General features: G+C 37.8%; 1 protein-coding gene, 1 long non-coding RNA gene and 1 other non-coding gene across 4 annotated transcripts; all 3 read left to right on the top strand.

Annotated features, from left to right (window-relative positions):
- The first annotated feature begins 541 nt into the window (after nt 1–541).
- On the top strand, nt 542–615 carry Trnan-guu (transfer RNA asparagine (anticodon GUU)). Its single transcript has one exon. It is a non-coding gene; the product is annotated as a tRNA-Asn (tRNA).
- A 359-nt stretch (nt 616–974) lies between these two features.
- Phb1 (prohibitin 1) lies at nt 975–3,069 on the top strand. Of its 2 annotated transcripts, none has more exons than XM_072910749.1 (4): nt 975–1,072; nt 1,465–1,569; nt 1,650–2,071; nt 2,178–3,069. In XM_072910749.1, exons 2-4 carry the CDS (start codon nt 1,482–1,484, stop codon nt 2,484–2,486), a joined length of 819 nt encoding a protein of 272 aa, XP_072766850.1. In that variant the 5' UTR covers nt 975–1,072; nt 1,465–1,481; the 3' UTR covers nt 2,487–3,069. The 2 variants fall into 2 exon arrangements, with proteins under 2 accessions (XP_072766850.1, XP_072766851.1); XM_072910750.1 differs by having other exon boundaries at nt 1,069–1,194.
- A 1,389-nt stretch (nt 3,070–4,458) lies between these two features.
- Nucleotides 4,459–10,398, top strand: LOC140676079 (uncharacterized). The gene is made up of 3 exons (XR_012048530.1): nt 4,459–4,970; nt 5,048–5,234; nt 9,819–10,398. It is a non-coding gene; the product is annotated as an uncharacterized lncRNA (long non-coding RNA).
- Nucleotides 10,399–18,056: the final 7,658 nt, after the last annotated feature.

The raw sequence follows: 18,056 nt of genomic DNA, 5'->3' as shown, positions 1-18,056 counted from the left end.
AGCGTCTTTTAAAGACGTGTGTTGTCTGGAAAGTAACGATAAAAGTAACTGTTAATTTCGTTACTCGTTATCGAAAAATGTAACAAAGTTACTTTTTCCGTTACAAAAAAAATTTGTAACGCCGTTACCGTTACAGTTACTGAAAAAAAAGTAACTGTGACGGTAACGACGTTACAAATAAAAGTAACACATTACTACTTCCCAACTTTGAAAAAAATAACGGAAATTATAACGATTCGTTACTTTTTGAGTAACAGTAACAGTAACGGTAACGATGAGTTGCTTTTATAAAATAACTTTTCTAACTCTGCATATCTCTATATAATTATCAAATATATTTAATATATATTTATTTATCATTCAGAAAAAAATCTATTTATCGATATATTTTCCACGTGATATTATATATATGTATATATGACATTTATTATTAAATATTAAAATACATTATCACTTTTGATAACTATAATAATTAGCTGAAAACTGATAATTTTTTAAATATTTTATATATGTGGTATACAATTCAATCATCTAACAATTCGCCTCCGTGGCGCAATCGGCTAGCGCGTTCGGCTGTTAACCGAAAGGTTGGTGGTTCGAGCCCACCCGGGGGCGTTTTTTTTTACTATACTTTTTTATACATTAATAATATTATTTATTTAGATTTTTAAAGAATTTTGCACACACAAAACTCAAATATTTTTGATTGAATCTGAAATCTCAGTAATATAGCTATAATTAGCATTAAATATGACATTAATTAAAACTTTAACATAAAATTAATGTTCTGTGAAATTTTAATGATTCGATTTTATGTAACTTGTAAGACAATCATAAAAATTATAATACATATTATAAATATATAATGCAATTGTATATTTATAATTTTTTCGCATTTACAGGTAGGTATAATCGCAATTTAAAATTATCGCGCGAGCTTCTGATAAAGTACACCCAGCTCACCGTGGCGCTTGCATCGTGTCTCGTGTCTCGCCATTTTCTTCTTATCATCGCATGTAAGCCACGCGAGAAGACAACCGATTATTCCAACCCTAAAGTCACAATTTATTACGTAAGAATGCTCTGTTTTTCATTATAAGCAATTATTGTCGAATTTAATTCGATTTTATGCTAATGACATAAGAGAGGTGGACATTGACGTATTGAATCGACAAGACGTGTTCAGTTTAGCCGGTCGGTGCATCACTCCATTTAAAAGATGTAACAGTATATAATTCCCCGAGTGTGGGCATACATAATTAAGATATAAAATATATTTATACTACTCTATTATCTCTTTTTCATCTTTGTCTGTTAACGTGGTTAAATTTGCACATTCCAAAGATTTTTTTTTTCAAAATTTTAGGTTAGAACAGTGTCATAACTGCTTAGAATTAACTAAATTAATATATAAATTTCATCATCCTATATTATACAACATATATTTTGTTTGATATTTTGCAGGTAGCATATACTTAAACATGGCAGTACAATTATTCAATCGATTGGGTCAGCTTGGTCTAGGAATTGCTTTGGCAGGTGGTGTCGTTAACTCTGCATTATACAATGGTATATCTGATATCTTTTATTTATTTGTGGCATAGTTGACAAAATTATTATTTTAAATTGACATATTAATTTCTTTTCAGTTGACGGTGGCCATCGAGCAGTTATATTTGACAGATTTGCTGGTATAAAGAATGCCGTGATAGGAGAAGGCACACACTTTTTCATTCCTTGGGTGCAAAAACCAATTATTTTTGATATTCGTTCGCGACCGAGGAATGTTCCCGTCATTACTGGAAGCAAGGATTTACAGAATGTAAATATCACTCTTCGTATTCTCTTCAGACCAGTACCCGACTCTTTGCCTAAGATATATACAATCCTGGGTGTGGATTATGATGAAAGAGTACTGCCATCTATTACCACAGAAGTATTAAAAGCTGTTGTCGCACAATTTGATGCTGGTGAATTAATCACGCAAAGAGAAATTGTGTCTCAAAAAGTCAGTGAAGATTTAACAGACAGAGCTGCACAATTTGGCCTTATCCTGGATGATATTTCCATTGTAAGTATATTATTCTTATCAATTATGTATGTGTTTATATAATAACAATAGATACTCTTTCTTGTATTTAACAAACTTTGATTCTTTTGTTTTGAAATTCTTTTAGACACATTTAACATTCGGCAAAGAGTTTACTCAGGCAGTAGAATTGAAGCAAGTGGCACAACAGGACGCGGAGAAAGCTCGTTTCTTAGTAGAAAAAGCTGAACAACAAAAGAGAGCGGCTGTTATTAGTGCCGAGGGTGACGCACAGGCTGCGAGTTTAATAGCGAAATCTCTGGCCGAGGCGGGAGATGGTCTGGTCGAGCTTAGAAGAATCGAAGCAGCGGAAGACATTGCGTTCAATATGTCCAAATCTCGTCAAGTGGCATATTTGCCATCAGGTCTAAATGTGCTGCTTAATTTGCCGCAGTAAAATAAATAATTGGTATATGATGTTTACATAAATTGTGCATTTACATCAGGAGAGATTTGATGCTGTAATAGAGTGTAAAAAAAGAAAACATAGTATATAATGAAAATTTCCCTAAAGGTGTTGTTTAGCAGGAATATATATAGTGTTTTATAACATTTATGCTTTGATTCATAATGATGTAGGTTTATATATCCTTATTCCTTTTATATACAGTTACAGAAACTTCAATGTTAAATAGCTATGTTACAACAATTGATCTGTTCCTTTAATTTTTACATTGTGAAGAACGTTCAGAAAATTTGGAGGACATAATATATTTAAGAGAAATAGTCTTCCATAAAATATTAGTTTTAATAGTACTTTCTTTCACACATTTATTTCTACAGTCATTAATTAGCAAATAATATGCAATGCAACGAGAACAATACATTAATGCCTTTATTATGTATACAAAAAAAGTCTTACAAGATTATTTCTCGCCTAGATTAATTGAATGAAGTAGAAATACATAATACTCACATGTGTCAAGATGTAATGTAAATTTACCTACAATTATACAGATTGTTCTTATGTATGTAACAAATTTTCTATTACTAATTTAGTCATTAGTTTCTTTTTTTTTTTTAGAGTACAAGACATGTGAGTAATCACTGTTTATTTATTCGATCTGAGACGGAATTTTAAAAAATGCGAATTTAACTACTGTGTCGCAAATTCGAAAAGTATCGATATATATATATATATACTTTTTAAATTGATAACGAAAATCTTGGAACGAAAAGATGCGGCTCGTTTGTTCCGGATGATACGTTCAAATGAGCCGTCCAATGAATCGCCATGATCAATCAGGAAGTCGAAATTGGTGGAAGATTATCTCGGTTGGGGTGCTTGCGTCTCGCCTCTGTCGGCACAAACTGTTAATAGAGAAAACAATTCATCATAATTTGGCGGCCGCCGCGGGACGTCTTTACTCTTGGTGGTCCACTGTAAGAACGTAAAGTATACACGACGATGTCGGTTGCACTTACATGTGTTTCGGTTACCGGTATTGATTAATGCCCCGACAAATTTATTACATACCTACCTATCTACGAGAGCGAATAATCTGCGAGCCAATTCATTTTTTATAGAACATCGATATTTTTTTATTTCTTTTTTGAGAAAAGAGAAAATTACTTTTTACCAATGTTGTTGATGGAATGTAAGAAAATATATAGTTTAAATTTTGCATTTTTGGGACAGTTAAACTTATAAAATAAATCTGGTATCTCTAATCGAAATTTCACACACAACGCATTAATTAAGAAATATTCCACCTAATTATATTGAACATGTATCGTAAAATATATATATATATATATATATATATATATATATATATATATATATATATGCCGCTTGGATTACGGTCGTGTGCGTCGCGCGCACAATAATAATATAATTTCCGCAAAATATACTATGGACAGAGAAAGAGAGAGACGTAGGGAGGAAGCACCAAGGAGGGTTCGCGGTGGCAGCAGCACCGGGCGAAAGCAGATTAGCGTGAATAATGAAGACACGACCCTGTGAAAGCCTAAGCGGGCCTCCTTAAGTCTGTTCCTTCGAGTAGAAGCCGAAGCCGGAAAGGGAGGATGCTGAGGCAGGGAGGTGGAGCGGACAGAAAGGACGTAGAAGCAGTTAATTACTCCTCCCATCCACGGGATAACGACTTCCCCTTATTTGTCGAGAGGCGCAAACAGCTAACCCTCCGCGAAATCCCTCGCCAAGACGCTTTCTCCAGTGCGTATACACGTATACATTTGCCTTCATATTTACATATACATATATATACACATGCTACGTATTTAGGTATCTATTGTATATTATATGTATAGGCAGACACGAGAACCATCCGGTCCATCTTGGAGTACCGTTCCGTATCGACCTGTTCCTCGATCAATCAGTACTTCGCGACGAGAAGCCTGATGTCACCTAGTTACGAACATGCAACCCCCCTAACAGCACACATGTTCAAAAGATGTTTATACGAGATCCATAGGATGTTAAAACATGTCAAAACATGTTTAAACATTTTTTGAACATGTGTTTGGGCCCTTAACTCAAGATAGAATACAGAACGATCGGAAGGGATAATACTTCAAGAGAAAGATGTCGCAGCCAAATGAAAAATGATATGATTAAAAGAAAATAAATGATAATAATAATTAAATAAAATGATTATATAATTAGGAAACTAATTAACGCGTGACTTTTTTCTGATTTTCAGAATCGAATGCCGAATACGAGAACTTCAGGTCCTTTCGCATAAATTTGTGTACGCTATATTTTCACTTCAACAGTGTCGTTTCGAGGTATAAGACGCAAAAAGTTATCTTCAACTGCCGCTCGCTAAGTCGAAGAGCCCATTGACAGCTACAGGACAACGCAGTAGCACATGTTACAGAACCGTGCACGGAACATGCCATGCAACGAAACAAATGTTAGGTACGCCCGAATACGCGATGCGAAAGGAGTGAGAGAGAAAGGGAGAGACAGACTAATTACGAAAGAAATCATAATAGGCACACATGCACCGCGGGCGATGTCGGGCTAACGATCGGGCTTCCTCCGCCGCATCTGCACCTGTTACTCGGATCCTATGGTCACGTCGATGCACGCGAACCGCATATGCCGATGGCCTTCTTCAGAAACAAACCGCCTAAGGCTCCGCTCCTCCTTCCAACTTCCATAGATCCTGCAGCCAGAAGGGTAAGGGTTTTATCCTATTCACTCATAGCATTCTACGTCCTAACAATTCTCGTAAAAAGAAAAAGAAACAGAAAGATTAGAAGAAATTAATTAATTTTGCGATATTAAATCCCCGATCTGTGAAATCAATTAAATCTAAAAAAAAAACCGCGTTTAGATTTCACAAGTCTAAGAAAGAAATTAATTCTACCATTATAGGTGTGTATAAATTGCAAAACGTAATCGTCCGCTACATTTGAATCTCGCGAGGGAGCTCAGACCATTGCGTACATTATCGGCGCGACTAGTTTTATTAGAGAGAGAAAGAGAGAAAGCTACATCATCGATATTAATGACGCGATCTATAAAATTTTCCATCGATTAGGTTCGTGACGGCGCAACCTTCTCTCTATCTCCATAAGATAGTCCGCAATCGTAATTAACATCTCTCTCGTTCTCTCGACCGTTCCGTTTTATCGCGTTACTCCGCTTAGAGGAAAGTCACCGACAAGTCGTTCACGCACGACGAGTCAGCGTAATAAACGGCCGCTTTGAACTGACCGTCCACGAGCGCGAGATAAACGGACGGGGGGTTCCCGCTCGCCGCTCGTTACAGAAAATCTCGTTATTAATTAAGGCGGGAAATATACGCGAACGAAAACCGCCCTGTGCTACGCGTTGCGCCTAAGGCACGAACAATCTTTTTTTGGTCCTGATACGGTTCGCGGAGCTCATGCCGCTATTTGCTACCTTTATTGTTGCCCGTCGACGACGAAATTGAATAAATCGCGATTTTAAATACACGCGCTGACCACCACCCGTGTGTTTTGAAACTCCAGAGCTCTCTTCATTCCGCCGACAAAGTCGTGCGTATGATTACTACTCCGTTTGTCATTCTCGAGTAATCAACGTCCGCAGATATTTAATAATTACGTCCGCGAGTTTCGACGGACAGATAATTGCTTCATAATGAAAGGTAAACGCGACAAAGGGAAAATAGCGTTATTATCGTTACTAATGAATAGACTCGAGTAGAGAATTAGAATTAGAGATAAATGACAAATATATATTCTTGATAAAGTGATTTTTTTTTTGCACTTAAAATTACAGTTTTTAAGGGGGCATCCGCAGTTGCCGGTCGGAAGAAAAGCTTTTTTTGGAGGGGGGGCGATTTTTTCCTTCGAAACTATTGTGTCACTTATGCTAAAACTTCTACATGACATCAAACAACATTAAAACTATATTTCAGAATTTTTTCGTGGACGAACGTCCAAGTAACGACCAATCTCCGAGAGGCACTTCTAAAAAAAAGTTTGTTTGCGGTGATCCCTCTAGTGACCACTTCAGCTCCGAGAGTTATCTGATATGAGCAAACCAAAGAAATTTAGTTAGTATATTAGTTTATCTAGTGCTTAATCGAAGCTTTTTTGAAAATTCATATTTTGCAAAACGGCGGAGGTTCAAAGTCAAAATTCGAGCGATTATTTTTTGACCCAAAAAAAATCGTTCTATCAATGGAGAGTTTCTTGAATATTTAAAAAAAAGCTTTGATTAAACACTAGATAAACTAATATACTAACTAAATTTCTTTGGTTTGTTCATTTCAAATAGCCCTATTCGGAGCTAGAGGGATCATCGCAAATAAACTTTTTTTTAGAAGTGCCTCTCGGAGATTGCTCACTACGTTATTTGGACACTATGAGACGTTCTTCCACACAAATATTCTGAAATATAGTTTGAATGCTGTTTGATAGTGTGTAGAAGTTGTAGAATAAGTGACACAATAGTTTCGACCGAAAAAATTTCCCAAAAAAGCTTTTTTTTCCGACCCGCAACTGCGGGTGCCCCCTTAACCATAGTTTCGACGGTGATTTCGCGTTCATAACGATCTTCTCGGATGATAAAGTTGGCCAATCTCAAAGATTAGCATGCTTTTAAGTTGAAAACTTTATACAATAGTTTAATAATCTTCTCTATAAGCCTCTTTTTAAGTTTGTCAAGGATAATAAAAACTATCGTTGCGAAAGTGGAACGTATACCTCTGCGTCTGTTCATTAGTGGTCCACTTGCACGCGAACAATAATTTGAAATTAGAGAGAAAGAGAGAGAAAAAGAGAAGGTACGTCTTTTCTAGATACTCTTCCGTAAAAATTCCCCCCGGTTCGAAAATTTCTTTCGCCTCAGCCCGAGGCGAGGCCCCCGTTGCAGCAATCTTCGTCATGAACACCGGATGGCCGGGGAGTGTGAAGATATTACCCTCTAAAGTGTTTTAACCCGTCAAGGCAAATGCGAATCGTTCTTCTCCTGTCCAGTCGTAATTTTGAGAAGACTGCCTAGTCAGGTTTTTCCTTTTTCTTCCCCTTCCTCTCTCTTCTCCGTCTTCATTCGAACTTCACACGCGAGGAATAATTTTCAATAAGTGCATCTCGCGGCGTTGCATCTCTTGTCTTTGGCGAACCGCCTCCTAGATATACCAGAATGGACTGGCTTTAAAAACTTATGAATCTCGAAGAGTTAAGAAGCTGATGTGATGTTGAAAAATCACGAAAATAACTTTCGATCCCTTCTTTCATGAAATACATATAATCGAGCGAAAGTTTTCTAAATTTTTCAGTCAGTGCATTGCAAAGATCAATGTGCTTGATACTTAAACGATCGTTGGAATCAAATCACATTGTGGGTATGTGTTTCAAATGAAAAATTATTACATATCGTTTTGCCATTTTTTTTACCAATTTAACGACACGAGAGAGAAGAGATGCGTAGAATGTATAGGGAAAGGATCTCTTTCTTTATTCGATGCACCGAGCCTGCGATTGATTTAGATCGAGGTAAGTCCCGAGTAGGCCCTGTAATCTCGCTGAGACGCCGGTATGCACGCGAACCCCTGAGGATATATCCAAAATCCAAGAGGTGAGGGGGAGAGCAGAGCTGCAAAAGGGATCTCTAGGCCCTTTGTACTGATGCGCACACTGAATTAATGTCTCTCAAATTTACGAATTCTCGTCAAGAGATTGGTCAACGAGCGATGCTTCTCGGTAGAACAAATTAGACGGAAATGCGTTTTTCGTTCAATGTATTCTAAAACGGGGTGCAATAAGACATAAGATGTTATTTTATAATATATGTATATATATTAACAAAGAAACGATTACTAACAAGATTTAATTTTCTGAGATTTTCTTTAATTTTACTTCTCTAATTTTTCGTAGATATGTTATCGTATGTTATCTTTATTTTATCTAATAATATAAAACTTGTGAAAAACTCTTTCCACGTATCCTATGTCGCGGTTATATAAATTGTACGTCGTTAAAGTTAGATGGAAATTTGTGGCCGGAAAGTAGGATGGTGCTCCCGTTAGGAAGCTCCCTCCTCGCAAGTATCCTCAGGAAGTACCGAGGTCATCGCGTGCGGACCTGTATGAGAGACGATCGCGAATTTCCATTGTCGACGGCGTATAAAGAAGAGAGGTTCACGGCTACGGCATATACAGGGTCAGGTGATGACACTGTGAATGTCACCGTTAGTTGGCGATCATCCTGCAGCGAGTCGGAGTGTGTATTTGAACGAAACTAGAACAGTAATCCGTACAGGGTCATATGCAGGATCATTCTGCTGCTAAATTGAAAACTGCTCAAAAATTCGGGAAAATTCATTCAATTAAAAATATCAAATTTTTTTAATAAGTCATTTTATATGACTGTTCCTTATGATTTTAACATATGTATAATTTAATCGATACCTAAATAAACTAATATATATATGTAAAGTATTAAATATATTACAATTATAGTAAATTTATATTATTTCTTTTCACGAGACTTTAATTTAAATTGGAAGAACTCGAGAAATGTTTTTTTATTAGAAAAGGGAAATTTTGATATCGTGGCAAAAATTACATATTGTCTCTCTCTCTTTTTTTCTTATTTTCATTTTAAATTAATTTTCTATTAAAATAATATTTTTGAAAATATTTATAAAGCGAAACTTATAGAGATTTCATGCGTAGCATGCGTAATATGTACGCTCGCGATGCGTATACAACACGCACAACGTGCGGTACTCGCGTGACAAAAACGATCGACACATTTTACGCGATGTTCGGCTAACGGTCGGGTTTTCTTACTGGTGCTTCATGAAGCATGCGCGACATTTTATCTCCTGCGTGATAACCCGTTCGCCGGAATGCCATTTTTTTCCTTTTCTTCGTCGTACGAAAGCGGACTCGTTTCTTTCGCACCTTCGACCACCTTTTCGACATGTCACGCGACTCTGCTCGCGACAGGAAACGATTTTGCATTCGAGGTCGATTAATTCCTCGAGATTGGTCATCGCGAATCTGCAAAGTTTGCTTCCCCTACTTCAATTTTTTCCATAATTCTTTTAAGTTTTAAAAAGAGGTAAATAAAAATTAGCTAAATGTTTTAAATGCAAACTTAATGGGAGAGACATAAGCACTACACAATTTTATCAGATATTCATATATTTCTATTCTCGGAGCTTTATCAATCGTTTTCGATTGTTTATTGATACGTTTATTGAATTTTATTATTGCCGATACTTGGTACCATCGTTTTCACGGTGGTCTCGATGGTTTCTCAGTAACTGTCTTGGCGACGACCTCTTGACGAATACGACGACAGGTAAATGGCGTTCGCCATGACCCTAGTGATCAACCAGCGGCTTCCAAGATCCTCGGCGACCGCGGAGGATGACAAAAGCGGGGCAGCTCGGTTCCCACAGGAGCCGCTCTTCCGTGCTGCCTTCGTACGGACGTTAATTCGTGAGAGGGAGAGGTCGCGCGGGCCGGAGGGACACATCGCCTGTCGGAGGATCATCGCCGATGTGGAAGGAGACCGGTAGAGGCAACATATGTGTAACGCGAGGGGCGTTTCGTGGCTGCGGTCCCGTCCGTCTGCGGCAAGGAACCCGGCGAAACGTAATTGCTACATCCTCAGATGCTGCCGTGGTGTGTATACGCGGGTTGCGCGTTGCGTTGCGGCCGTCACCACCACCATTGCGCTGCCAAAATCATCCCATACCGCGGCCTCGCATCCTCGATGTAGCGATCTACCAGGGGCGGCGAATCAGCTGTTATCTGTGAAAAAAGTAGAGCCAAAAGAAAATATCAATAGCATTTTTCTCGTACATTGGCCTTTAAACAATCCTTAACAATCACACCTGCCCAAATAGGAAAATATAATACATATATTATCTATATAGTATCTTTTACATATATTTACACATAAATATATATATATATATATATATATATATATATATATATATATATATATATATGACGAAAAGCTAAAAGAATCCGAAAACATTTTATTTTGTAGCTCTTAAATTTTCACTCTTAAAAAAGAAATTACATATGTGATTTTAAATTCTTTCTCTGTTACTATTTTATCCTGTCATTTTTGTTTAATATGCATTATTACCTTATATATAATATATAATATAGAATAATATATCTCGTAAGAAGTTATTTTATTTCTTACAAAATATAAATTATCTGAATTTTATATACTCAGCTTATGTAAAGACACGTGTTGAAAGTTGCGACCAATTTATTATCTAGCCGTTGCCTAGTATTGCAAGTCCCGCAGTTGTTTTCATGAAATAGGGGGTCCGGTCTCCGCCGTCCCTGTCGTTTACTCTGCCGCGACCCGTGCACATACATATATATATATATGCACGCGCGCACAAGATGCAAAATACGCGTGTGCGTGTTCGCGCAGCGCTTCCGTCATGCGACCGCGCATCGCACGTTCTTTCCTTTTCTCTCAGTTTTTTTTACCCATTCTTTTCTCTCTCGGGACTCTGCGAGGCTATCGTGGATTTTGATGGACGGTGACTCTCGCACGAGAGGACGAATTCCCGCGGATGCGGGATCCGCAGGAAGAACGGATGCGCAGGGAGAAAATTGCTACTTGGAATGGAATTAATTTTCGCGCCTTTTTTACGTCTTCCCTCTTTCTTTTTTTTTTTTTTTTTTTTTTTTTTTTTTACGATTAAAAATATATCTCTGGCTGTTAACATTACGTTACCAAAATAATTTCTTCATCTCGATTAAAGTCAATTATAAAATTAGCGTATTTCTAATATTGCTAGAATATTATTAACTATTATGATAATCGGTCATTGAGTGATGATTTACACCGGATTTCCGAGCAATTAGCGAATTCTGTCACTTTAATGTCGAATAGTCGGCGACAAAGAGAAACGATTATCGCGTTACCTCGATGCCCTCGCTTTGCATGATGGTTGTTAAATTTCTCGCGACGAGTAAAACGAGACGCCCGGGCTACTTCGACCTGAGAACTTAAACGAAGAACAATCCGCCGCGCCGATTCTTTCCCTTCCGGCCTTAACAATGTTTTTGTCCGGAGCGTAATCCACGATTTTGCCGTAGCTCACTTTTTACCGCCGCGTAACGATACCGGCAAGATTAACCGGCAACGTCAAATAAAAGCGCCGGAGAAGAGATAACGTAATAAATCTTCATTAGAAAGGAAAAAGCGCCGGGCACATATACACGTAGATAATACGACGATAAATGACCGCGCGGTGCCCAGGCGTTTCCTCTTCTTTTCCCGGGAAATCGCAGGCAAAGGTAAAGATATCCGACGTAAAGAACGAGTAATTTGCAAAATTATCCGTTAATCTGATAAAATCGCGTTAATCGTGAAAATAATGCCGATTATCTAAAATATTTAAAAATACCTACATATATTTAAAAATAGCATACTCCTTAACTGAATAGCTTTTGTGAAGTTTACATCTTTTCGCGCATGCCAAAGATGTTTTATATACATTAATAAGAAAACTGTAACACATTATGAAGCTTTTACGTGAAAAATTGCGTATAAGGAACGCGGACGAAATTATTTTTTCAAACAGAAACAAGGGAGGATATTCTTCAGGATACTTAAATGAAAGGAAATGAAAGGTTTCCTTTCGTATGCATGTATATGTGTTAAGTAGCAGATCAACTTGGAATATATACCTCTCTCGCAGGTCCTCAGAATCCTTCTAATTTAATCAAGTTCACCACCAGCCGTATACACCCACGAGGAACCAAGAATCCACCCTAATTTAAGTCACGCATTTCACTTGTCAATCATTATAGTTTAATGCTTGAGAACCGGGTTCCGATCGTTTCCGCTACCGGCGGAAGTTGAACCTGTAATTTTCCACATAATTTGAACGGAACTTTCGCCAAAATCCGTGACGCAAGGGAGTCACCCTTTAATGACGTATCTCTCTTCCGTGTATTTTCCCAAGAAATATACTTTACTTTGAGCTTCGATATTTTTAAAAGAATTTATCATTTACAATTGCCATAATTATATAAAATAATAACAAGAAAAGAAGATGTATACAAGATTATTAAATTGTTGTTATCCATCATTATATACATGATTAGATGCCATTTTCATAATTTAATGATACAAAATTGATCCAATTCACCTTCAATTCAGTTTGACAAATTTAGCTGGATCAAACATCAATGATTAGATAACTTTGACAATCTCATTATCTAAATATTTCGCAATTATAAAATTACATCGTGTGTCGATTTTAAAGTATTAAAAGAGTATCAAAACAAGGTTTCATAAAATACAAAAATTTTTGCATATAATTATAAAACGCGGATGGTACTCTATTTAGGTAAATCTCATGCCGATTATCACGCTTGAGAAACGCAACCTTTTGACATCCGCCCCCGCTCGCGCGTCTCACGATCGGCAATGTAAAAAAGTAACGACGGGATTTACAGTGGCGCTTGTAGGCAATAAGTCATGTCTGACGAACATGTCGCCTATCGCAAGACCTTCGCGCGTGGCCCGTGGCCGCATACATAATGATGCCAGGGATGAAACGCGATATTCCTCGACGATAATATCGCTACATCTTCGGGACGCATGCACGTGTGTTTGTAACGCGAACGTTGTCGCTACCGTTGCTTGTAAACCTCCGTTTAATCTGCGCGGCTCGTCCGTTTTTCACGACCATAAAAATAATGACGCTAATCAATTAGATCGATATATACTTAATTGCAAGATTAACCAACATCGGAAGAAGTTGAGGAAGTTCGAAGAGCGAGACTCGATCCTACTTTATATTCTTGAGGGAGAATCTTGGATTGTATAAAGAGATTTACTTTCGAGATATTTAGTTTTGCCTCTTTTGAAATTGAAATTTATTCGAAGTTATATATCACTATTATCAGTACACACAGTCGATTCTCAGTTCAGCTGTACTGGTATTCATCGACCGTGACGCAGCACATATTCGTAGACCCCTTGTAATTCCCATGTTTTAACGAAACGGCTCGAGAAATTTACACGATCTCTCTCTCTCTCTCTCTCTCTCTCTGGTTTTTTTTTTTTTTTTTTTTTCATAGCGATCTTCCGTCTCTTGCAACGGTCGCATCCCGCTGACGATATTGAGTAGAAGATTGCGTCGGGGCCTCTCTGTATGTAATGATGATTGTCCGGAATAATTTCGGTGGCGCGCCGCTCTTTGAGTGTCACGCTATTCGGGACAGCGGGCCTGCGACCGCATCAAGAGGGAGATGAGAGAGGGAGAGGGGGAGAAGAGGAGAGAAACCTCGGCTAAGTCTTTCGATGTAAATTTTCGCCCGGTACCTCTTCCCGCTTCCTTCGTCCTCTCGTCGCTGCCGACGATAAAATTGACTGGCGTGTAATTTTTCGGTAATTCGTACGCCTGATGCCGCGCCAGCGTTCGATTTTGCATCCGCCCGGGATTCTTTTTGCTCCGATTCGTCTCCTCTCGCGTGCGAAATTTCGTAGCCGTCGAGGTTTAACCGTTCGTCCTGCGGATAGGCGGATAGAGAGAAGAATCTGTACCGAATCTGGTACAAGAAATCACCGAGTAACCGTAAAAACGGCGAAGAAATTTATATAGTATGCGATAAAACATGGCTAATTAAGATTAAATTATGAAATTAAAAGAAGAAGAAAATTTCTTTCGTATCTCCAACGATGGCTTTAATTATCAGAGGTAACTAGAATAATATGATATATATATATATATATATATAATAATAATAATTATAATATTAATAATCCTAAATGATTGAGCGTAGGACATAAAATGCTTGATCTCGAATGATTATCCTAAACGCAAAATTCATCTCTTGACGAGTCACAAAAGAAAAGAAAGTTATCTCGCTCATCCGAGATCCTTCTTCACTGCCTCTCTCTCTCTATCTCTCGCTCTCCGAGAGTTTTGATATCAACGTGTCTATCTTCTTCAGCTTCCAGATCAGTCGGATACTCAATATCCCGATACCTTTCGCCCACATGATTTCTGGACCGCTTGTCTAGGTATAATATATATATATATATATATATATATCTTATACCTAACACACACACACACATATATGTATATATATATATATATATATACACACACATATATGTGTGTGTGTGTTAGGTATAAGATATATAAAATTCGATATATATATATATATATATATATATATATATATATATATATATATATATCTATATATATATGGGAGCCCGTGCCAGCTATCTCGTTCCCCTTTCCTTCGCCCCACATCTTCATCCTTCGCGAGTCCCCTCTGGCTCGCTTGTACGCTGTCCATCCGTGGCGTTTCGCTCTCCTCTCGCTTACCATCTCAATAACGCGAATGACTGAATGGTTGAGACTTGAAATCCCGAGATAACCTTTATTATAATTACAATGAAGCATTATATAGGCGGTCGGTATCCAAGGAGGTCGGAGGTCCCACGCTGAGGTCTTCACTCGGCTTTGCTCGCCGCATCTTACCCGCGTCTATCCTGCTTCTCTAACGCGTCCGTTTTCATCTCTACATCCGTTACCGCTATTCCGCTTCACATCCATGAGATGATACGCGAACGGCATTTTTACGGATAATGGCGTAAGAGCGGGAATAAGAGATGAGGGATCAAAGTAGCGTTAATCAAAAATTTCTGTCTTGCTATTCGATCGCTTTTTCATTTTCTTCAAGTTATATACAGAAGACCGCGTGACAAGCACGTAATAAACATTCCCCCTCTTCTTTCTAAGTTTTTTTTTATTTTAAACAATCTAAAACAATTATTTCTCATAATATACGTCTTATTATTACATCTACATATATAATTATTATTATTACATTTATCGCTATTATACAGTAATTACGTAATAATTTTGTGACAAGATTTGTGTATTGAGTTAATTTCCATTCGTTAAATAATACCATGTCTGTGTCTCATTATCTTTGCATTCGACAAACCCTTCTCGAAGATGAAGATAACGGAAAAGAGGCAGTACTTGGCTTTTCAATTAATTTATTTACGGGTAAACGCCTCTTTCTGATTTACAGATAACTTACGGATTTTCGATCGATAACTCTTCCCAATGCATGCGTGTCGCACGTGGGTCGCATGTCTTTTACGCGTGAATCTCACAACCGAGACGATATACTTTGCGTAATCTTATCTCGAATATCGAATTAAGACTACTGTGCTATTATAATTTATTGTAATGCCCTCGTGTTTATTGGAAATGGCACGAGGGCATGTTTTATTCCGATAACAATAAGGTAAAGAAATAGCAGGAATTACACATGGAATGAGTTTAATATATTTCCCTAATGAGAATATAATTTTCAGCGTGATGGACGAGACTTTCAGCATCCGATTTCTTAATATAGATATAATACATAGATAATACATAATTTGGATATAAAAATTAAAAATGCGCAATTAAACTTTAATATCGCAGAATAGACGATTAATATTATGTTTGTTACAAGATAGCTCGCGAAGAAATACTTCTAAAAGAATTTTAGCCGACTCCTTCTTGGAGTCCCCTTTCCGAAGAGTCGTTGAGGAACGCTATATAATTATCCGAATATTAATAATTCAATCGCGTGTATGATTATTAGGTGCCACGATCGGCGAATCTCTCTCTTTCTCTCTCTCTCTTTCTTTCTCCTACTTTTTGCCTTTCTTTTTCTCCACCTGTATGGGGGTTGGTACTCGATGAAGGCGGTGCCGACGACCACACAGAGTGCATATGAGAGGCATGTCTCTGAGGACTCTGAAATTACTTTATACGGGGTGTTCGAGGGTATATACGTGCGGTTGTTTGTTTCCTTCAATTGTGCTCGATACGAGGATATGAAAATGCATACATTTGCGAAGAAATACTAGATTATTCTCATTAATTTTTAGTCTTTTTCTTTCGTTCGTTCTGTGTGAAAATGCAGCTTATAATATGACATGTTATACTCTTTAAAAAATTATGACTTCAAAATTATTTATAAAAATGTTGTATATAATCAATGCGAAAGCTCGTTTTAATGTCAGTAACATCTTAATTTATCCGAACAAATTCGCGTTTCACGATTAAACGCGACTGATTGGATCTCTTGGACGGATAATTAAAGTGATCCCACGTCATGCGAGACGCTCGGGTCGAAAGAACGGAAACGCAAGTGCACCCACCATGCCGGATCGTTCATTCTTTCGCATACGGGTTACACCCGTTAGAGAGGCTGTTACCGCGCCGGGTGTGATTTACGCGTCCCCTGATTTACACTGATTACGGGGCCCCGCCACGTCGCAAAAGCAAATACGGCCTCCCCTTGCTGTTCCCCCCTCCCCTCGGCCCGGCTCCCTCCGGGCGGACCGGCCGGTTGCAGGTCGTCGCCGTCAGGCACCCACTCGCCCAGGCCAACATCAATTCCCGCTGATTGATTTTACTCAGGTATTAAATTAATCCCCCGGAGACCCCGACGGACCCTGATCCATACCGTTAAACGCTTTGCCGTTCGCCGCAAAGGGGTACCCGCGAGTGCGCTTTATTCGCGCATTACCGCCTTATTAACGACGGCCCTTCGAGCTCTTGATTATTTAAATACCGTACTACACACGTAAGTGCAACTGTTTTTCGTGCCTGCAATACGCTTTGCTATGCGATAAATGCTTCATTTAAAAAAGTAAAATAATAATTGAATTAAAAAGTAGCAATAAAATTACGAAATGCAATCACAAACTATTTTTATTTCTTTAGCGTATTAAACGTATATTTATTTTTTTAGTTGGAAGAGATTATACAGGAGTAATTTACAAGATTATGGCGAGTTTTTAGTCTTTTTTTGTTATACATGTGTCATTTTGTTTGTGCAATTAATTTTTCAATATAGTCGAATATCATGATATTTAATCGTAGCAATCGGACCGCTTTTTGCGAGAATAATTAGCGAAATCAGGTAAATCCGAGCAAACGAATAAGTACGCGTGATTGCACAGAACATACGCAAGTTTGTCGTGAAAACGAAATAACGAGCAGCTTATTCAATCAAAAGTATCGGCGAACATTCGAAATTGTAACCGGTTCCACTCACACATAAGATTTCCGATCTCGTTCTTTTCTATTTCCCCGTCCTTCGGACGTGGCGGCAATACTCGTTAAGGGCCGATCCTCTCGTGCCTTCGTATCAATGTGTGCTCGTACAAGCTGGCGTTTATATCCGAATCCGTCTGGTATTTATCACCTCGTAGACACGCCGTGGCAAATTGGTTCGCGAGACATTTAAGAGCCCCCGTATATATACGAGTTTCTCTCTCCTTTTTCTCTTTCCCTTTTCTCGATTTCTTTGTGCTTATTATTTTCTTATTATTTTCCATTCTGTTTATTTCATTTTGTAATTCTTCATAATCTTATACTGATCTCAAAATAATTATTACTTGTTATATGATATAAAATAATATTATATTATGTGAAAATAATGCTTTATTTATAATTTAACAAAAATTTAATCTTTTG

The sequence above is a fragment of the Anoplolepis gracilipes genome, chromosome 2, assembly GCF_047496725.1.
Source record: "Anoplolepis gracilipes chromosome 2, ASM4749672v1, whole genome shotgun sequence".
NCBI classification, from domain to species: Eukaryota; Metazoa; Arthropoda; class Insecta; order Hymenoptera; family Formicidae; genus Anoplolepis; species Anoplolepis gracilipes.
Note: the sequence above shows the minus strand (reverse complement) of the source record. Positions and strands in the feature narration are given on the sequence as shown.